The 22251-nt window shown below is 42.1% G+C and overlaps 1 protein-coding gene across 2 annotated transcripts in view; it reads right to left on the bottom strand.

Moving 5' to 3' along the window:
* RBBP4 (RB binding protein 4, chromatin remodeling factor) overlaps window positions 1-21807 on the bottom strand; it is a 24105-nt gene extending 2298 nt beyond the window's left edge. Inside the window, exons 1-11 of one of the 2 annotated variants that reach the window (XM_046016401.1) lie at window positions 21650-21807; window positions 20903-21050; window positions 16206-16351; window positions 7992-8165; window positions 7529-7644; window positions 7254-7414; window positions 7032-7158; window positions 6826-6903; window positions 3780-3856; window positions 3591-3648; window positions 3393-3503 (exon numbers count right to left, since the gene is read on the bottom strand). In XM_046016401.1, coding sequence (XP_045872357.1) covers window positions 3393-3503; window positions 3591-3648; window positions 3780-3856; window positions 6826-6903; window positions 7032-7158; window positions 7254-7414; window positions 7529-7644; window positions 7992-8165; window positions 16206-16351; window positions 20903-21050; window positions 21650-21665 — 1212 coding nt within the window. In that variant the 5' untranslated portion in view covers window positions 21666-21807. The remainder of the gene's footprint in view (window positions 1-3392; window positions 3504-3590; window positions 3649-3779; window positions 3857-6825; window positions 6904-7031; window positions 7159-7253; window positions 7415-7528; window positions 7645-7991; window positions 8166-16205; window positions 16352-20902; window positions 21051-21649) is intronic. The other variant, XM_046016410.1, reaches the window with a different exon arrangement.
* Window positions 21808-22251: the final 444 nt, after the last annotated feature.

The following is a 22251-nucleotide window of genomic DNA, read 5'->3' on the forward strand; positions in this document are numbered from 1 at the left end:
CTTGGCTATCAACTCAGGTGTTCCCACAAGCCGACCCATCCCCCACTCCCCACCCCCTTAGGGTTGATGACTTGCTTCAATAACTCATGGAATCCTGAACATGCTTTACTTACTATTACCAGTTTACCACACACCTTACAACTCAGGAAGAGCCAACAGGCAGTGAAGCACAGGGCGAGGTGAGAAGGGAATACAAAGCTTCTAGGTCTCCTCTGGGTAGCCATCAGTATACCTAACAGCCTGGAAGCTCATCGCATCCAGAGGTTACACAGAGCCTTTTCAAGAGTTTTACACAGCTCAATCCCCTTTGCCTGTGGGTAGGAGGGACTGTAAAGTTCTCCAATCACCTGTTTGGTCTTTCAGGAGACCAGCCCCATCCTGAGGCTTTCCAGGGGCCCTAAGTTACCTTCTTAGCCTAAACTCAGGTGTGGCCAAAAGGGGTTCCTTATAAACAGCAACAGAGACTTCTATCATTCACACAACCCCAAGGGTTTTAGGAACTTGGACAAAGACCAAACAGTTACTTCTTTTATAATTTTTTTTTTTTCTTTTACCACCATTCTAAAAAAACTGAGTAAAGAACAACCTGGCCTGAAGGTGATGTAGTTCGATCTCCTACATTCCCATGGCAACTACTAAAATATCTTTAAATGACAGGTTATCCAAGGCAGCACATTTCACCTTCCTGTCAGAACTCTTAACTTTTTGGGGCACCTGGGTGGCTCAGTGGGTTAAAGCCTCTGCCTTCGGCTCAGGTCATGATCCCAGGGTTCTGGGATCAAGCCCCACATCGGGCTCTCTGCTCGGCAGGGAGCCTGCTCCCCCCACCCCCCCGCCTGCCTCTCAGCCTACTTGTGATCTCTGTCTGTCAAATAATAAAATATATAAAAAAAAAAAAAAAAAAGAACTCTTTTAACTTTTTATATTAATTATACGTGGGTGTATCACAAGGAAAAAGATGAGGTAGATTTTCTGTTTACACATGTAATACATATTTATTACAAATTATAATACTGAAAGGTACAAAAAAGATAACCAAAAACTCCCTAAATATACCAACCACATTATGGCAAACAAGCTGCTTCTTTTTTTAAACGCCCTTAAAAAAAAAAAAATTATTTATTTGAAAGAATCAGAGAGAGCAGGAGGTGGGGGAAGGTCAGAGGGAGAAGCTGACTCTCTGTCAAGCAGGGAGCCCGATGCGGGACTTCATCCTGGGACTCCAGAATCATAACCTGAGTTGAAGGCAGTCACTCAACCCAGTGAGCCACCCAGGCGCCCTGCAAACAAGCTTCTAAACAGTTATATACAATTAAATTCAAGACTAGCTACAATAATTTTATTTATTTTTTTTTAAAAGATTTTACTTATTTATTTGAGAGGATGGGGGTGGGAAGGAGAGCACATGTGTGTGTGTGTGTGAGCAAGTGAGGATGAGCAGGCTTAAAGGGGGCAGAGGGAGAAGCAGACTCTCCACGGAGCAGGGAGGCCGATGTGGGGTTTGATTCCAGGACCTTGGGTTCATGACCTGAGCAGAAGTCAGCTGCTTAACCAACTAAGCCATCCAGGCACTCCTAGCTACAATAATTTTAATACGAGGAATTATAACATGCCATTTTTCTATAATCTGCTTTTTTCCTACTTCATGTCATGAATATCTTATAAAGAAGTCTGGATATACCATATAATTTGTTAATCTCATAGGCCACAAAAACTCATTTCTTTTTCATTTTATTTCTTTAACTTTAATAGTGCTATTCTTTAAGTTGTTTCAAAGATTTTTTTTTTTTTTTAAAGATTTTATTTATTTATTTGACAGATACAGATCACAAGTAGGGAGAGAGGCAGGCAGAGAGAGAGAGAGAGGAGGAAGCAGGCTCCCTGCCAAGCAGAGAGCCTGATGCGGGGCTCGATCCCAGGACCCTGGGATCATGACCTGAGCGAAAGGCAGAGGCTTTAACCCACTGAGCCACCCAGGCGCCCCTGTTTCAAAGATTTTTTAAAATTTATTTGAGAGAGCACACATGCACATATAAGCAGAGGGAGGAACTGAGGGAGAGGAAGAAGCAGGCTCCCTGCTGAGTCGAAGGCAGGAGCTCAATCAACTGAGCCACCCATGCATCCCAAAGTTCTGATTATTAAAATACTTTTCCTCTTATTGAGCCAAAAACTTTCCTCTCTAGATTATTCCTGCCTCTAGATCTATGCTAAAACAACGAAACTTTTTTCCAAATCTTTTCATTAATCAGGCTACCATCATTCAAGTTATGCAATTAAAAAAAAATTATGGTACAAAAATACATATCAAATTGCCATCTTAACCATGTTTAAGTGTACAGTTCAGGGCATTAAGTCCAGTCACCCAGTGTGCAACTATCAATCACCACCCATCTCCAGAAGGCAAGTGTTTCTTATATTGTTCTATGTTAGACATTACAGTTATCTTTATTAAATTCCAAGCACTCTGGAAATTCAAAAAAGGGTAATCACTTCCCATTTGGGGTATAAAGAACAGGGAAGTTTTTGGAATCTAGTAATACTTCACAGAGAAATGGCAGTATCTGATGCTGTACCATTATGGTAGAAACTGTGCGAGGCATGTTCAAAGCTACAAGTCACTTCAAAGGAATGACCATTCCCAAAGATTCAATTGCTAGTAGTGGGGAAAGGAGGAGGCCAGCAAGGAGGCCATCGCAATAGTTTAGCAAGTAGTAATGGGAACCTGACCAAAAAGCCAGGGTGTTAAGCAGAAACAGGAAAGCTGGGCACTAAGTGTTTATCTGTAAGATGAGTACAGATACAAAAAACCAATGCAGATAGACAATGCAAAATCTGGTAAGTAAACTAGAACTAGAGGTAAATAGATAATCAAGAACTCTTGAGGGGCGCCTAGGTGGCTCAGTGGGTTAAAGCCTCTGCTTTCAGCTCCGGTCATGATCCTAGCCAGGGTCCTGGGATCAAGCCCTGCACTGGGCTCTCTGCTCTGCAGGGAGCCTGCTTTCTCTTCTCTCTGCTTACCTTTCTGTCTACCTGTGATCTCTGTCAAATAAATTAAACAAACAAACAAACAAAACAAAACAAAAAAACCTCTTGAGTCTTCAAGTTGGTTGAGCTGGGGGATGACGACACTGGAGCCATATACAAAACAGGAAAATAGGAGAAAAGGGGAATAAGGAGAAGGGGAGAGAAGTCTGGTCTCCTTGAGTTTGAGACACCAGTGGGATAAGCAGATAAAGGTAATGAACAGGCATGTGAAAATGATAACGTGCAGCAAGTCCTAAAGTCATACTCAGGAGTAAACTGACCAGAGATGCCATTTGTGAAGTCTGTAAATATGAAGTGATACTCCATCTCAATGACCTCATGTCCCTCAAATAAATGATAACGCTTACCATTTGCCACACTTGCATGATATTGTCTTCTGATACAGAACAAATCACCCAAGGTTCATTGGGATTCCAGGAGAAATCAGATATCTTGGCAGTGTGACCGCCGTGAATAAACTGGAAGAGGGAGGAAAACAAAGATATGAGAGATAGAGAGCAGTAAGTAACAGAGTATTTCAATATTACTCAATGTGCAGAACATACCAACAATTCTGGTGGCCCATCTTCTGCATCTTCCGGGGATTGTTCCTCTCCAATTTTACTAGCACAAAAAGATTTTTAAAAAGTTAAAACAAAACAAAACAAAAAGTTAAAACAGATTTGTCCCAAGTAACTACTTTAGAAAAGTATGAAGAAAATACCTCCACAAAGAGTAACCAATACAAGACTTACCTTAAATCCCAAACATTCAGTCTGCGATCAGTACCACTGGAAGCCAAAATGGTCTCATTGTGAGGCGACCACTGAACCTACAGTAAAAATGAAGGAAACAGAAAAACTGTAACTTAGAAAACTGAGGGTTGGGGTGTCTAGGTGGCTTAGTTGGTTAAGCATCTGCCTTTGGCTCAGGTCATGATGCCAGGGTTCTGGGATAGAGTCCCACATTGGGCTCCCTGCTCAGCGGGGTGCCTGTTTCTCCCTCTCCCTCTAGTCCCAGCTCATGCTCTCTCTCTCACTCATTTGCTCTCTGTCTCTCAAATAAAGAAATCAAACCTAAAAAAGAAAGAAAGAAAGAAAGAGAAAGAAAACTGAGGGGAAAATGCCTAAATTATATTTAACAACTTAAAAATTTCATAAAAAAGAAATCAAAGTATTTTAGACATTATAATTAAAACTGACAGCTAGAGGGGGTGCCTAGCTGGCTCTGTTGGCAGATCATGCAACTTTTGATCTCGGGGGTTTTAAGTTCGAGCCCCAGTTTGGGCGTAGAGATTATTTAAAAAAATAAAACACAAAAACAAAAACAAAATAAAACAAAAAACCCAAAAAGGGTGCCTGGGTGGCTCAGCTGGGTTGAGCATCTGCCTTTGGCTCAGGTCATCATCCTGGGGTCCTGGGATTGATTCCCACATCAGCTCCTTGCTCAGCAGGGAGTCTGCTTCTCCCCCTACCTGCACTCTGACAAATCAGGAAATAAAATCTTAAACAATAACAAAAAACCTGACAGGTAGGTAGGATGGTTTCGTGTATGAAGATAACCTATCACTAAACCTTTTTTTTTTTAATTTTTAAAAAAGATTTTATTTATTTATTTGACAGACAAAGATCACAAGTAGGCAGAGAGGCAGTCAGAGAGAGAGAGGAGGAAGCAGGCTCCCTGCTGAGTAGAGAGCCCTATGCGGGGCTCGGATCATGACCTGAGCCGAGGGCAGAGACTTTAACCCACTGAGCCACCCAGGAGCCCCTTACCACTAAACTGTTTGTTCTATTTCTATTTGTGTGTGTGTGGTAAAAATTTTTAACTTAAGAAATTTTTAAGACTTATTTATTTGACAGAGAGAGACACAGCAAGAGAGGGAACCTAAGCAGGGGGAGTGGGAGAGGGAGAAGCAGGCTTCCTGTCAAGCAGGGAGCCCTATGTGGGGCCTGATCCCAGGACTCTGGGATCATGACCTGAGCTGAAGGCAGACGGCTAACAACTGAGCCACCCAGGCACCCCTTTAATTTAATTTTAAAAGTATTTTACTTATTTTTTTTTTGACAGAGAAACCAGACAGCAAGAGAGGGAACACAAGCATGGGAGTGGGAGAGGGAGAAGCAGGCTTCCCGTTGAGCAAGGAGTCTGATGCAGGGCTCAATCCCAGGACCCTGAGGATCATGACCTGAGCGGAAGGCAGACACCAACTGAGCCACAGGTGCCCCAAGATTTTTAATTTTAAGTAAAATATTTCATATTAAGATTTTTAACTTTTAAATAAACTCCACACCAACTGGGGGCTGGGACTCATGACTCTGAGATCAAGAGTCACATGTTCTACTGACTGAGTCAGGCAGGTGCCCCTCATCTTATATTTTTGAAGCTCTGATCTTAATCTAATTTTACTAATTCTGGATTCTGGCCAAACGTAATCCAACTCTGACCTTAGAACTAAATTACGGAACACATACAGGAGTATCTATTTTCTCAAGTACTTATTATGAATTCAGTATTACACATAAAACTGATTAAAAACTAAAACAAAACAAAAAAACTGATAAAAAACTGACTCCTTACAATAATGATTTTATTAAAGTTAGCTACCACACATACAACAATCACATACTGTTACGCTGTCTGATAAGAAAGTCTTAGCTTCATGATACAGATAAAAGGGCATTAGTGACCAATACTTAGGGAAGAATTTAGATACTCTCCAGGCAAGACCACCACTATAAGCAAGGACACAGAGACAGGATAAAGACAAAATGTTCACTGGAGCAAGCCAAGAGTAGAAAATAAGGTTAAGTGAGACAAAGTGCAGAGGAGTATGGCTCACCTAGAGCCTAAATCAGAGGGCACTTTCACACACCAAAATTAACTTTGGACCACACTTTTTTTTTTTTTTTTTTTAAGATTTATTTACTTATTTGAGAGAGAGAAAATGTAGAGTGAACAAGCAGGGGGAGCAGCAGGCAGAGGGAGAAGCAGGCTCCCTGCTGAGCAGGGAGTCAGATGTGGGACTTGGCCACAGGACCCTAGGATCATGACCTGAGCTGAAGGTAGCCACTTAATCCACTGGGCCACCCAGGCGCCCGCTCTCCCCATTTTAAAGATTTTATTTACTTGAGAAAGAGTGAGCACAAGCTGTGGGGAGATGCAGAGGGAGAAGCAGACTTCTCACCGAGTAAGGAGAACAATGTGCGGATAAACCCCAAGACCCCAGAATTATGACCTGAACCAAAGGCAGACCCATAACTGACTAAAGCACCCAGTGCCCCACCCTTAAGTTCTAATGCTTAACCACCTTCTGTTACGGTGAATCTAAATGGGCCTTCCCTTGCTATAAAACTGTAAGCTCTTTAATAGCAAAGACTATATATAACCTATTCCTCACAGTGTGCTGGCAATAAGTGGTGAACATAGTGCCACATTTCTTGAATTGAGTCAGAGAGCTTTTTGCGTGTTAAGAAAGGAGCTTAAACTGATAGGGCAGAAAACATGGAGCTGGTACTTTAGGCTTCAACTGCAAAATCAACAGACATGGGAAGTTCTGGAAATAAGGGAAGATACAATGTCAGGAACATGAATTACTGAGCACTGATTTTCTTAATACCTCAAGAGTGTAAGTCACCAATGACCAGTTTGAGGAAGTATAGAAGTAACAATCCCATTTCCTGCAGAGATGAGCATAGATACGTAGAAGATTTCTGTTACTGGTAATAATGGGATAACGCACAAGTGCGCCTACTCACACATCCGGGTTTTCCTTAAAACAAATGTAGCGTTAGTTTCTCTTACCTGGAATATTTCATCCTTATGTGATTCAAAGGAATGCAACTTCAGTTTCAGATTTCTCAGATCCCACAAGGCAACAGTCTATATACAAAAAGGAAAGCAAGAGCAAGCAGTAATTTCTTGTGAAAAGAAAACCCACAACTGAAAGATCTCGTTTACTCAAAGGAAGCAAAAGAAATTTTTTTTCTCTTAAAATGAACCAAACTGACCTTGTCAGCTGATCCTGTGGCCAGAATGAACTCACTGTAAGGATTGAAAGATAGGCAGTTTACTTCAGCAGTGTGAGCATCAACTGAGTGGCTTGGTTTGGAAGTATTGTTTGAACGAGTATCCCAGCTTTAATAAAAAAGAAAAAACGGGAAAAAAAGCTTAAAATGGGTAACAAAAAACTTAGACAGCAAGGAAAAAACTCAAACATGGATTCTACTCACATCATAAGTTTCTGATCATCAGCAACTGACCCAAACAGAGACTCATGGAGCAGATGCCAGGAAACATCTTCTACTACTGCTGTATGCCCTGTAAAGATGGTCTTCGCATCCACAACTTTTCCTTCCTTTGGAACAGCACTGATGTCCCAGAGGCAGATGGTCTTAAATGTAAAATTAACTATTATATAAATGGAAGATTCTCACTTCCCCACATACCCCAGAAAAGAAACCAACTGATAACTAGCCCAGATCTGCTTCAAAATGAGGATACGCACGTGGTCGTCTGAAGCGCTAAGTAAATGCCCACTGAGATTTGGGTTCCAAGAAAGTCCATAGCCTTCCTTCTGATGTCCACGGAGACGCAAGTCTGGGTTGCACTCTCCAGAAGGGTCTGCAAATTAACACACATATCAAGACTATCCAGAGTCTACTGCCTCTTTGGGTCTACAAAGCATAATGGAATTTTGATGAAGAGGTATGAAGCTCTTCATATGTATAGCAATAGAGACCCATTATGATCAAATTATTAACACTTAAAATGCACCATGACTCTGTTCTGTGTAAAAAAGCATTTTTTTTTCCACCTAGGTAAGAACGCAAAAGAAGAGTATCAACACATACCAGTATACAACACAAGATGTTAGAATATACATCTAACAAGCAATTACACTCAGTTTGAGTGGAAGTGTATTCCCATAGTGACTCATTATCTCTATCTGAATTGAAGGCGGCAGGTACCTGGTTTGGAAGGATGTTTTGTATAGTCAAAAACAAGAACATCACTGGATGGAGTCTTTGTCGCAATGATGCAAGGGTTCTGGGGCATATAACGTGCCCGGTTTACTTCTCCTTCATGGTTGATCTTGATCTCTATTTCAATTTTTCCACTAACTGAGCCAAAACCTCCAAATTCTGTAAATAAGAAAGTGCAAATGAGGACAAAGCAAGAGCTACTCTGTCACTCATTATGACACAGGCAAGCTTTTTATCAGCAAACTGGTAAAACTAGAAATAATCTAGACATTTGTTAACAGTATACAGTGTTTTCATACCTCTTATTTCATTTGATTGTTACAACCCTACATAGAAGGGAAGATAGTATCCCCCCAAATTTTGCCAAGAAAAACAGAAATCTGGTGTACCTACATTAATCCATTCCTAGTGACAGGATTACAACTGAACCTAGTGAAAATTCTCATTCTCCTGATTCCTAGCTAAAAAATATGAATACTATCTAAAAAGCAGGGAACACTACCAATTCCACTTCAAAAGCAGATTCTCAATAAGCAATTTTCAAATCTAATCTAAGTACCAAAAAAGTGCTGAATAAATAAGACCCAAGTTACTATTTTATTTCTTTAAGATTTGAGAGAGAGAAAGCGAGAGAGCATGTGCATGTGAGAATGAGCAGGAGTAGAGGAGAGAGAGAATCCTAAGCAGACTCTGCACTGAGTGCAGAGCCTGACATGGGGCCAGATCCTAGGACCACAACTTGAGCCTAAATCAAGACTCAGAGGCTCAACAGTCTACTCCACCCACGTGCTCTTTAAGTTGCTATTTTTTTTTTAAAGATTTTATTTATTTGTCAGACAGAGAGAGTACACACAAGCAGGCAGAGAGGCAGGCAGAGAGAGAGGAGGAAGCAGGCTCCCTGCCGAGCAAGGAGCCCATGCAGGACTTGATCCCAGGACCCCAGGATTATGACCTGAGCCAAAGGCAGCGGCTTAGCCGACTGAGCCACCCAGGTGTCCCTTTAAGTTGCTATTTTAATGAGTATTAAAGTACACAGTATACCAGGTACTAAAGAGTGCCCTTTATACCATTTATTTGAAGCTGTAGTTTGGAATGACCTTCCTGAAATACCATCACACCATTATCTTTTCCCTATACCATTTTTCTTAGTCCAGTGAGGAAAAACAGAGCCACAATAGCTAGTTCCATTTTCCTCTACCACCTCCCCCACCCACTTATACATGCCAACTACAATCCTTGGCTGAAATAAACCAGGCAGGCAAGGACTAGATAAAAATATTTTTTATTCACATTTGGCTACTGTATGCACTCCGTTCTCCCAAGTGCCATTATAAAATATAAAACAATATAATTTGTGATTATGTAAATCCTGGCAAAGCAACATATAAACAAAGGTAGTTAATGATTAGTTGAAAGAATTACAGAAGGCAGCATGATAAGATATCTAAGAAAGAGTCAGACCTTGGCCTAACTGACTGCCACAGCTTGGTCATTTGGGGAAGGCCTTCAGTTTCTGAGTCTCAGACACCTTCTCCATAAAACTAAGTTGTGACAGTAACTTGTAAATGAAAACACTGTCAATAGCACCGTTATACAAGTGTTATACTTCGAAGGACAAAAATCTTTTAAAAAGCAAGCACAAAAACAAACAAACAAAAAAGACGAAAAGCCCACAAAACCAAAACAAACCAAAGAAGCAAGGACACAGGGGCGCCTGGGTGGCTCAGTGGCTCAAGTCAGGTCATGATCTACGGGTCCTGGGATCAAGCCCCACATTGACCTCTCTGCTCGGCAGGGAGCTTGTTCCCCCCACCCCCGCCCGCCTGCCTCTCTGTCTACTTATAATCTCTGTCAAATAAATAAATAAAATATTTTTTTATAAAAGCAAGGACAAAGACAGATAATATGGCTGGCAGACTAGGTAACTTTCAATTTCCACTAAATAACTTTTAAAGGTTGAAATGCAAATGTTTCATATAGACTAAAGATCTAAAAACAAAAAGCGCAGAACAGACTCTGAAAGAGAAAAAAAAAGCCCACATTAAAACCCCAGAACTCTAGCAGGGCGCCTGGGTGGCTCAGTGGGTTAAGACTCTGCCTTTGGCTCATGATCTCAGGGTCGTGGGATGGAGCCCCGCATCAGGCTCTCTTGCTCAGAAGGCTCTCTGCCTTCTCCTCTTATGCTCTCTCTCACTGTCCCTCTCTCAAATAAATAAATAAAATCTTAAAAAAAAAAAAGAGAGAGAACTCATGATAAGATACATGATTGCAAAGAACTTTCAGTCCAAACACAGAGAGCCTGCTTCCCTCTCTGCCTACTTGTGATCTCTCTGTTAAATAAATAAATAATCTGTAAAACGAAAACCAGTGCAAAGCTGTATTAGGGGTGCCTGGGTGGCTCAGTGGGTTAAAGCCTCTGCCTTCAGCTCAGGTGAAGATCCCAGGGTCCTGCCCTTCCCAATCTAGCTCTCTGCTCAGCAGGGGGCCTGCTTGCCCCATCCCTTGTCTGCCTCTCTGCCTACTTGTGACCTCTGTCAAATAAATAAAATCTTTAAAAAATACATTAAAAAAAAAAAAACACCCAGAACTCTAGACCACGAGTACCTATAATGTTAAAAAAAGAAGGCATAGGTGCCTGGGTGGCTCAGTTGGTTAAGCAACTGGCTTTGGCTCAGGACATGATCCTGGAGTTCCAGGATTTTAGTTCCCCATCAGGCTCCCAGCTCCACGGGGAGTCTGCTTCTCCCTCTGACCTTCTCCTCTCTCATGTTCTCTCTCAAATAAATAAATAAAATCTAATTAAAAAAAAAAAAGGCATGATAAGATACGTGATTGCAAGGAACTTTCAGTCCAAACACAGAGACAAACTGTAACTACAGATGACTATGACAAAAAAGCCTAACTGCCATTAAAGCGATCCCAGTAACAAGGGAAGAGCAACAGCTGGCAGCGAGCCTGCAGAGCAAGGGTACTAATTACATAACGTGGGGTATTTTGGTACTGGATACATACTAAACAGAGGGTCTCCTTAACTATGGTTAAAATACAGTAATAAGTCAGCTTAGAGGATTCACAATTTTTTACAAAGATGAGGATTTATCTATTTAAAATATAATTAGGGGCTCCCAAGCTGAAAGCTGATAAATGAAAGGCCAAATCTCAAGTAGGAAAGAAAGACTGAGCTATCCATGTACAATGAATTAAATGACCATCAAGGTCCAGTTGCATTCCTATTTTGTTTGTGTCTCTCCATATAAAACACTATTTAAAAAACGTGCGTGGGGTGGGGTGCGACTTGAACTATAGTGCCTAGCTTGACAAATTTTTACAAATGTATACACCAGGAAAACCAGCACCAAGATCTCCAGCTTCCCAGAAAGTAGTACTATTATGTCCCTCCCAACTAGTACCTACCCCTCCCCCACAAATGAGGTAACCAGCATTGATTTCTACCTGTAAGCCACTCTGAGTCCATAAACACCTTTTTATTACTAAAAAGAGTAAACTCTAACAACAAATATTCAATTACCTCATCATGATTTAATGTTTATTTTATACAATTCGTACAAAAGGCTAAAAATATCTTAAAAAAAATATTCTCCAAATAAGCTGCTAAAAATAAACTTGTTGATATTGAAAGATCTTGGTAACAGAGTCGTAAGTAAAATTCTACATCTACTCTATTTTACAAGGGCTTAAAATGCGACTATAGCCAGGCTGACCCTAATATAAACGCACAAATTCTTTTTAATGTCAAAACAGGACGAAGCCAGTTTTCAGTTTTCACTTTGAAAGTTCACTGATCTTTTGAAGCTGTCTGCCATCTATTACCTAAAACCAAATGGGGTCAAGTGGATGGTAACTTATTACAATAGTTCAATTTGGGAGCCCAGGATATTTCATCTGAGAACAAGACAGACTAGTAAGCTTATCTACCTAATAACCCCCCAAGAGAATTAGGTATTATCTGCTTCCACCACATTAAGACCATACAGAAGAGGGGCACCTGGGTGGCTCAGTGGGTTAGGGCCTCTGCCTTTGGTTCAGGTCATGATCTCAGGGTCCTGGGATCAAGCCCCACATCGGGCTCTCTGCTCAGCAGGAAGCCTGCTTTCTGTCCTCTCTCTGCCTGCCTCTCTGCCTACTTGTGATCTCTGTCAAATAAATAAAATCTTAAAAAAAAAAAAAAAAAAAAAGACCATACAGAAGAGAGTACGGCCCCCCCTCTTTAAAACACCAAGCCCATCCAGTGATCTGAAGATGGGGGAGTGGGGGAAAAGGAAGGGGAGTAAAAGGAAGAGGAGTTGCTCAGCAGGGAGCCTGCTTCCACCTCTCTCTCTGCCTTCCTCTCTGCCTACTTGTGATCTCTGTCTGTCAAATAAATAAATAAAAAATCTTTAAAAAAAAAAAAGGAAGAGGAGAGAGAGGGAGGGAGATAAGCTGTGTAACCTTAGGGCAAGTTACAAAACTATAGAGTTCCCTATGAGAATTAAACAGAGTTAATTTATATAGTTTTACAAATGTATCACCCATCATTACCAGTATTTTTAATTGTTCCTCTAGCATTAAGGGGGATAAAGCAAAAGTTGCTTTGATGATGTTCAAAAAACCGTTACCAGAAAAAGTACGTATGTTAAAAAAAATGTCACCTCAACAACCAGTGAAGAAAACCACTTGCCAGCAAACGGCATCTTTTTTAAAAGTAGCCTCCACGTATAGCATGGAGCCTATCACAGGGCTTGAACTCACCTGACATCAAGACCTGAGTTGATCAAGAGTCCGAATTAAGGGCGCCTGGGTGGCTCAGTGGGTTAAAGCCTCTGCCTTCAGCTCAGGTCATGATCCCAGGGTCCTGGGATTGAGCCCCAATCGGGCTCTCTGCTGGGTTCCCCCTCTCTCTCTGCCTGCCTCTCTCTGCCTACTTGTGATCTGTCAAATAAATAAATAAAATCTTAAAAAAACACACAAGAGTCCGAATTAAGCTTAACCGACTGAGCTACCGAGGTGCTCCCAGCAAATGGTATTTTAAAAAAATTGTTAACCACTTAGAAAAAATGCTTGGGGGCGCCTGGGTGGCTCAGTGGGTTAAAGCCTCTGCCTTCTGTTCAGGTCATGATCCCAGGGTCCTGGGAACGAGCCCTGCATCAGGATCTCTGCTTAGCAGGGAACCTGCTTCCTCCTCTCTCCCTCTCTCTGCCTGCCTCTCTGCCTACTTGTGATCTCTGTCAAATAAAGAAATAAATTCTTAAAAAAAAAAAAAGAAAGAAAGAAAAAGAACAAATGCTTGGATTCCTACTCCATACCCAGTGCCAAAACAAATTCCAGGAATATTATAGTTTTAATGGCCAAAACATAAGTAAGCATCAGAAAACAACAGGTTAAATACTTTAAAATCTTGGAATAATAAAGGCATTTCCAAGAACGACAGAAAATCTGAAAGGTATCAGAGGAAAGTTGGGACAAGTAAATCCAACGCTGGTGAAGGCATAAAGATAAATACACAAAACATACATAAATACATCTGCTATTGGTGGGACTGAGAATCTTTCTCGAAGGGCAACTTAGCAGTATTAATTTTACCTGAAAATGTTCTTGCCCTCTGACAGCATTCCACTTAGAAAATTACTCTATAGCAAAAATATGCAAGACATATGGTACAAGAATTGTTTTTCAAGCTAGAAAATTGGAAGCCACTTAAATATCAAATAAGGGATGGTTAACTATGATATAGTACGCAACCATCAAAAGGAGATACATCTTACACAAAAAGATGTCCGAGACACATCGGCCAGAAAAGCATATTCTATGCTGCATTCTTAGAACCAAGAAAAAAGCCTGGGGTATAGTAAGTACTCAAAATATATGCTGAATGACTGAGCCAATAAATGGGACAGATAAATCATTCAGAAAACAATCAATTTAACGGTGATCTATATGTAGAGGATAGGTTTATGGCAGTGGCCAGGATCCATAGTTTTCTATTTGCTTTGATTTCTTAAAAAAATTATTACATTACCAAAGTATGTACTTGCGTTGTCACCAAAAATTTTATTTAATTAATTAAAGATTTTATTTATTTGACATACAGAGAGAGACCACAAGTAGGCAGACAGCTAGGCAGAGAGAGAGGGAAGCAGGCTCCCCGCCGAGCAGAGAACCCTACACGGGGCTCAATCCCAGGACCCTGAGATCATGACCCGAGGCGAAGGCAGAGGCTTAACCCACTGAGCCACCCAGGCGCCCCCAAAAACATTATTTAAAAACAATTTATCTTCATTTAATAGAAAGGAAGTTGATGCTCAGAGAGGCTAAATGATTTATCCAAAACCACAGAGCTAGTGCGTGGCCTAACAGGACCTCAAGCCCAACTCCTTAGACTCTTTAAGATCAGTGTCCACCGGGGCACCTGGGTGGCTCAGTGGGTTAAAGCCTCTGCCTTCGGCTCAGGTCATGATCTCAGGGTCCTGGGATCGAGCCCCACATAGGGCTCTATGCTCAGCAGGGAGCCTGCTTCCTCCTCTCTCTGCCTGCCTCTCTGCCTACTTGTGATCTCTGTCTGTCAAATAAATAAATAAAATCTTAAAAAAAAGATCAGTGCCCACCACCCATCCCCACCCCACCACTAATGTCTACCCAGATCATGCACAGCTGGGTCAGTGACACAAAACCCTATCTGTGGATCTTTAACTTAAGAACTTATTACTCTGCATTTTGTTAACACCCTAAGGCAAATATGCAGTGATCAAAAGACCAACTGTACACAACAATCCTGGCAAGTAACTGGAGCTCAAAGAACTTAGATAAAAGCATGGATTCTGCTAATGAAGAGAAATTCAAGAAACATTAAACATCCATTTTTTAGATCACATATCTCAATGAGAGTGTGTCTTTTATCTCTGGGTAATAATTTGAGTTTAAGAACAAAACAAAGGTAACTCATCCATTTCCACCTATATTAAAAGAGAGAGAGTTAAGTATTTCATGAATAGCTAAACCCTTAGGCGATCTCCTCATATAAAATATAATTAAACGGCTCATTTAATTTATATATATGTATATATATATAAAAATATAAATAAAGTACCATGGTTAAGTTATTTCTACCACTTCAAAATGGAAAGGGTAATTTAAGCCAGTGTTTCTCAATCTCCTCCACCCCCAAACCTTGTAAGATATCTTTTCTGCAGGCACCTGGGTGGCTCAGTGGGTTGAGCCTCTGCCTTCAGCTCAGGTTATGACCTCAGGGTCCTGGGATCAAGCCCCACATCGGGCTCTCTGCTCGGCAGGGAGCCTGCTTCCCCCGTCTCTCTGCCTGCCTCTCTGCCTGCTTATGATCTCTGTCAAGTAAGTGAATGAAATTAAAAAAAAAAAAGACACCCTTTCTGACACTCCTGATGAAATTTTAATACCACAGATATCCTACGTATTTATGTATACCATATATATCTGTGCTTTATACACTTAAAAGAATTAAAATTATTTTCCTGCATCCCCCTTTCCAAGAACCAATTTTCTTCACTTTAGGGGCAATTACCTCCCATGCTGAAAATGCACACACGCATCCATGCATGCATAGCAATAAATGGTGGGACTTTGGGGGCACCTGGCTGGCTCAGTTGGTAGAGAATGTGACTCTTGATCTTGGGGTTGTGAGTTCAAGCCCCAGTAAAATCTTAAACAAAAAAAACCCATGATGGTAATAATTTGCAATATATGAGTATATCAAGTCAATACCTTATACACCTTAAACTTATACAATGTTATACATCAATTATATCTCAATAAAGCTGGTATTTAAAAAAAAAAAAAATCCAAAAAACCACAATAAAGACAAGCCTGGCTGGCTCAGTCAGAAGAGCCTATGACTCTTGATCTCAGGGTTGAGTTTGAGCCCCATGCTAAGTGTAGAAATTACATAAATGTAACTTAAAAAAATAAAAGAATTAATGGCAGATTTTGGCTTCTTTCAATTCTAGACCCCCCCCCCCAATCTAGTAAAGGAAGGTTTCTAGAAAAGACAGAACCAAGTGTGCATTAAGTATGTCTTCTACTATCTAATATCTGTATTACAAACTCAGGCTTTCCACAGCTCAAATATCTTATTACTAGAATCAAACTTTATATCCTTTCCATGGGAATTCAAAGATAAGAAAGATATAACCCATACATCATTCCTTCTTCCAATTTGAAGATTCCTACCTCCTTTCTCACTGTCGTAGTGTGAAGCATCAAACTGAGCATCATCGTTAGGGAGCTGCACACTGGCTATCACAAGATGGTTTTGTTCATCGGACGTGTGTGTTCCCAGGACAAGTCGATGAATGCTGAAGTCTTTCCCTTCTGGTCTGTAACAGCAATACGTGGTCACTATTCAAATTTGTAATACTAAGAGAAACAATGAAGTCAGTGTACGCAAAAGGCACTACTACAACCAGGTTTGGGGAAGAAAAACTAAGAGCCACAATTCTGGGGCGCCAGGGTGGCTCAGTTGGTTAAGCGTCTGCTTTTGGCTCAGGTCATGATCCTGGGGTCCTGGGATTGAACCCTGCATCCAGCTCCCTGTTTCTCACTTCTCCCTGCTAGCTCCCCCTGCTTGTGCTCACTCTCTCTGTCAAATAAATCAATCTTAAAAAAAAAAGAAAAAGAAAAAAGTTACATTTCTGACTTTTTTTAAAAAAAAAGATCTTATTGATCTGAATTACCACAGAAGGATTAATCTAATAGTGTAAAGCAGAGGTTCTTCAAGTGTGGCATCAGGACCAATAGCATCAGCATCATCTGGGAAGTCAGCTAGAAAGGCAAATTAAAATCTCAGATCCATTCCAGACCTACTAAATTAAGAACTTGAGATGCTGGGCACAATGATCTATCTTATAATTCCTTCAGCTGATTATGATGCATTTTAAGTTTCAGAATCTCTGGTCTAGAAAAGAAAGATATTACCCCACAGAATCCACTGGGGTTTATAAATGAACTGTCAAGTAAAAAAAAAAAAGAGAAAAACCTAGGAATGTCAAACCAAAGTCAACTATGATAAAGAGAAATAGGAACAAGAGAAGAAAGCTGGAGTGGGACTCTATGGGAAGAATATACTCAGTTTGGAACATGTGTTGTTGGGGAAGACAGTAAGATACTCCAGAGAAGATACCAGCAGGCAGCTGAAAATTCAGAAAAGTTCAGAAGTTGGGTCTAGAGATAACCAATAGGAATTCCTCTGCACAGAGGCAATAGGTATCTATATCCTACATAGAAAAAACAGAGGAAAGGGGTGCCTGGGTGGTTCAGATGATTGAGTGTCTGCCTTCTGCTAGGGTCATGATCCCAGAGTCCTGGATGGAGCCCTACCACAGGCTCCCTGCTCAGCTGGGAGCCTGCTTCTCCCTCTCCCTCTGCCTGTGCTCTGTCTTTCCCTCTCAAATGAATAAAGAAAATCTTTAAAAAAAAAAAAAGCAGCAGCAGCAGCAGCAGAATAAAGAGTGCTGTCAACACAAAACTGGGAATGCCTGAATTTAGGGTAAAGGAACCACAGGAAGTGAGGGAACTACAATTTTATTTTTTTAAAAAAGGGTATGAATAAATACCACCGCCACCCCCCACCATGACAACGCTAACAGACACAAAAAATCAAACAGCTGACACTACATAATTGCTTCTAAGTAATCCTCATCTTAAAAAGAAAGTAATGTTGGGGTGCCTGGGTGGCTCAGTCGGTTAAGAGACCAACTCGTGATTTCAGCTCAGGTCATGATCTCATGGGCTGTGGGACTGAGCCCTGCGTGGGGTTCTGTGCTCAACAGGAGGCTGCTTGAAGATTCTGCCTCCCCTCATTCTCACTCAAAATAAATAAGAAAAATCTTTTTTTTAAAAAAAAGGTTTTATTTATTTATTTGACACAGAGAGAGATCCCAAGTAGGCAGAGAGGCAGGCAGAGAGAGAGGGGGAAGTAGGCTCCCTGCTGAGCAGAGAGCCTGATGTGAGGCTCCAATCCCAGGGCCTTGAGATCATGACCCGAGCCGAAGGCAGAGGCTTCAATCCACTGAGCCACCCAGGCGCCCACTAAGTGTGTAAAAAAAAAAAAAAAAAAAAAAAAAAAAAAAAAAAAAATCAGCATCGTTATATGTGTAGAATACAAAAAAAGGAAGGTAAAGACTGGGTGTTTGGACCAACGTCAAACATTGCAAAAAGGTTTATTTACCTAGGTCTGCTAAAGTAGAAACTACTAAGATAACACAGATTTCAGCCTTGGGGAATTTAGTCTCATTCACTGCTTTCCAAGTTGAGCTAATTACTGCATTATATAGGAAGGTTTTTAAAAATATGGCTCCAGGATGATTTGGCAGGTGTGGGGTGGCTCATGATACAGCTTATGACTGTGGAATCACCATTCAACTATTTTTCAACAAGTCCTCTGCCACCAGGTCCTAAATGGTTTGACTATCACTGAGAACTTCTGAGAGCAATGACTCCACTTAATCTGAACTCAGTTCTTTAAAAAAAAAAAAAAAAATTTTTTAGAAAGTGAGGGTGTGAGGGGGGAGGGGCAGAGGAGGCAAGAAAAGAGACTTCCATGCAGAGCCCAAGGTGGGGCTCTATAGATTACAACTTAAGCAGAAATCAAGAGTTGGATGATTAACCAACGTGCCAAGGCACCCTGAACCTAAATAATTCTGATCAATCAGCTGAACATGGGAACTCCTGGTCATGAATGACAAAGCTTTCAACTCTAAATTTCTAAAATGGGTATTTTTTAGGAATTTTGTAAACATCATTAGGGCAGACTTCCTCATTTTTTAATGCCACTGTGAAGGTAGCAACCTCTGAATTATTAGTAAAATTTGCATCAAATTTCTATTACTTGATGAGCTGAAACATAGCCACATTCTGCAAGATCTTGAATTCTGAAGAAATTTAGTTATTTAGCATATAATACCATTTTTTTTTAAAAGATTTTACTTATTTATTTGACAGAGAGAGATCACAAATAGCAGAGAAGCAGGCAGAGAGAGAGAGAGGGAAGCAGGCTCCCTGCTGAGCAGAGAGCCTGATGTGGGACTCGATCCCAGGACCCTGAGATCATGACCTGAGCCGAAGGCAGCGGCTTAACCCACTGAGCCACTCAGGCGCCCGCATATAATACCATTTTTTAAAAAAGATTTTATTTATTTATTTGACAGAGATCACAAGTAGGCAGAGAGGCAGGCAGAGAGAGGGAGAAGCAGGCTCCCTGCTGAGCAGAGAGCCCAATGCAGGGCTCAATCCCAGGGTTCTGACCTAAGCAGAAGGCAGAGGCTTTAACCTACTGAGCCACCCATGTGCCCCTATAATACCATTTTTAAAATGCTATTCTGAATGGTGAGGCAATTTTATAAAAGAAAACTCATTATCCCAAAGGGTACACTGGTCTTGATAAAAATCCTGTATTATTTAAATTCACCTTCATCTCTGCATTGTCACTTCCTCCTGGAAGCCTTTCATGATACCCTAAGTTGAGGTGATTTTTCCTTCCCCTGATCACTTGATCATTTTATCTGTGCCACTCTTATGATAATTATTTTTTTACTGTAATACAGTAGCCCTCCCACACATGGTTTCAGTTACCCATGGTCAACCACAATCCCTCCGGAAGTAGATGATCTTCCTTCTGACTTATCATCAGGTCAGTAGCAGCCTAATACTTCATCACTATGCCCATGTCATTCACCTCACTTTATTTCATCACATAGGCATCTTTCTCAACAACATCACAAGGGTGAGCACACAGTGAGAGATTCTGACAGCAAGAGACCACAATCAGATAGCTTTTATTATGGTATATTATTATAATCACTGTTTTACTATTAGCCTCTTATGTGTCTAATTTACAAATGAGGCTTTATCGCAGCTATGTATACACAGAAAAAAAAACATAATATAGAGTTCTGTACTATCCACAGTTTCAGGCATCCACTGGAGATCCTCAGCCATATTCCCTAAACTAAAGGGGGGTGGTATGTACCATACTATACACACAAAAAGTCAATGCAGGGAGGTGTCTATCTAAATTTACACACCCTGATATGTGGTACCTAGCAGACCATAAATAAATGGGGTAAATTAAGTACTATTTTATCTTGTTAGAGGTAAGCTTTTCATGTGTAAGTCCTATCCTACAAGTGATTAATCTCTTACTATGCATAATTCCCTTATATAAAAACCATCCCCCCTTCAGGTGTTAGGGTTTTTTTGTTGTTTTTTTTTTTTTTTTAAAGATTTTATTTATTTATTTGACAGAGATTACAAGTAGGCAGAGAGGGGGAAGCAGGTCCCCGGCTGAGCAATGCGGTGGGGGGGGGGGGGGGGTCCATCCCAGGACCCTGGGATCATGACCTGAGCGGAAGGCAGAGGCTCAACCTACTGAGCCACCCAGGCACCCCTCAGGTGTTAGTTCTAAACATCCTAAGTATCTCTGTAAAACTGCTCTTGGCACATGTCACTGTAACTATTAGCTTACATCACCCTCTTCAACTATGCCTATGCTCCTTGAAGGCAGGTACCATATCACATAAATCTTTGTACTAACCAGCTACTACCTCCAGGTTCCAATGTGCTGCTGAAAAAGCTGAACTCATCATAGCATTTTCTTGAAAGCTGACACATTTTACATTATTTCGTCAACTGTAGTTACAACAGACTATTCAATTCGTTATCAGGAAAAAAAAACAAGTTTTCTCTTATCAGGTACGTTGCAAAACTATTTTTACATTTTTGTCTTATTTTTTGGGCTAGGAAAAAAGGTCACCAACTGGGTTTTGATCACGTGCTCTCTTTGGGTGACTGGAGGAAAACAGGGCAAACCAACCTGAGAAATCTACACCGAGGAGGACACAAGAAGACAACGTTCAAAAGGTTCACATCACCTGGTTACATCTGGAAGCCACTGCGCAGTTAGGCTAGGCCACTCCAGGGCATGGGTCATCACCAAATCGTAAAGAAAAGGGGTGTTCTTTTTCCATATTTTGTACTCTTCGTTGATCACACGTTCTTCTACTGCGTCATCAAAGGCTGCTAAAAGTTAAAAGCAAATTAAGTTAGCGAACACAAAGGGAAACCGAGCCAACACTTCCAAAGCTACCGGCACTGCTCGAGTCCAGATTCTGAAATGGAGGAGATATGTGTAATTCTCCCCGCGGCGGAGGTACCCACACCGCTCTCCACCAGCGCGGGCCCGCAACTACTCATGGGTTAGCCAGGCCAGTCACTCCGTTAGCCGTTAGCGCGACGGCGCCGGGCCTCATGAATACGCTCCCGTTCGCGCCGAGTCTACGGAACGGGCGCGGGCCTCCCCGGCCCCTGGGGTAGCTAACGGCTCAGGCAGAACCGGGAGAGGCGGGCAGACCGACAGGGAGCGTGGAGAGGTACCAAACATCGCCCGGGCCCGAGCTCCCTCCACCCCCCCGCCCTAGGTCCACACGCCGCCGGGACCGGCCTCCGCGCCGGAGAAACTGGCGCGCCGTTAGCCCGCCCCGCGGGGCGATTTCTCCTCACGCCTTCGATGGTGCGGACAGCACTCAAGAGTCGGGCTTGTCGTCACTGCTAGGCCCTGTCGAGGTCGGGGCGCCAGCCCGGCACCCCCCGCCCTCCTGGGGCGGCCCCAGCGCCCTCACCTTCCTTGTCGGCCATGGCGGGCAGGCAAGCCGGGGGGATCCCGGGGTCGAGCGTTGCGGGAGGGGCGGGGAGGCTACGGGCGCCTGCTCTGCGCGCGCGGCCTCTATTGTTTCCTGCTGCCCCTGCGTGAGGGCCGACTCGCGCACCTTCGCGCCAACACTGGCCAATCGGAACGTCCCGAATGGTAGAGTGGGCGGGGAAGCCGCGTTCGCAGCCTATCCAGACACGCAGAATCGCTTTCTGCGGATCCGAGGCGGGCGCCCCTCCCCTACCCCCACACGGCCGGGAGCCGACTTCCTTCGATTGCGCGCGCGCGGAGCCGGTGGGAGTGCAACCGCCGGGTCACGTGACAGGTTTAGTCCGCACTCTCCAGGGGGCAGCCATTTTCTTAAAGGCTTTTCATTTGCAGATACTGTCAAAGTATTCAGATGAGAAATATAGGATGCTTTTGAGTCTAGTTAACAACCCCGGGAGTAAGGCGGAAAGAAAAGGCTTCTAACCACTCAGAAATAGGGTGTCTAGTTCAAGTCTCTCCATACTCCTAGGTCCTCCAATTTCTTTTTCCTTAGTTCTTAGAACGGATGAAGCAACCACAGAAAAT

Source organism: Meles meles, chromosome 1 (assembly GCF_922984935.1).
Source record: "Meles meles chromosome 1, mMelMel3.1 paternal haplotype, whole genome shotgun sequence".
NCBI lineage: Eukaryota > Metazoa > Chordata > Mammalia > Carnivora > Mustelidae > Meles > Meles meles.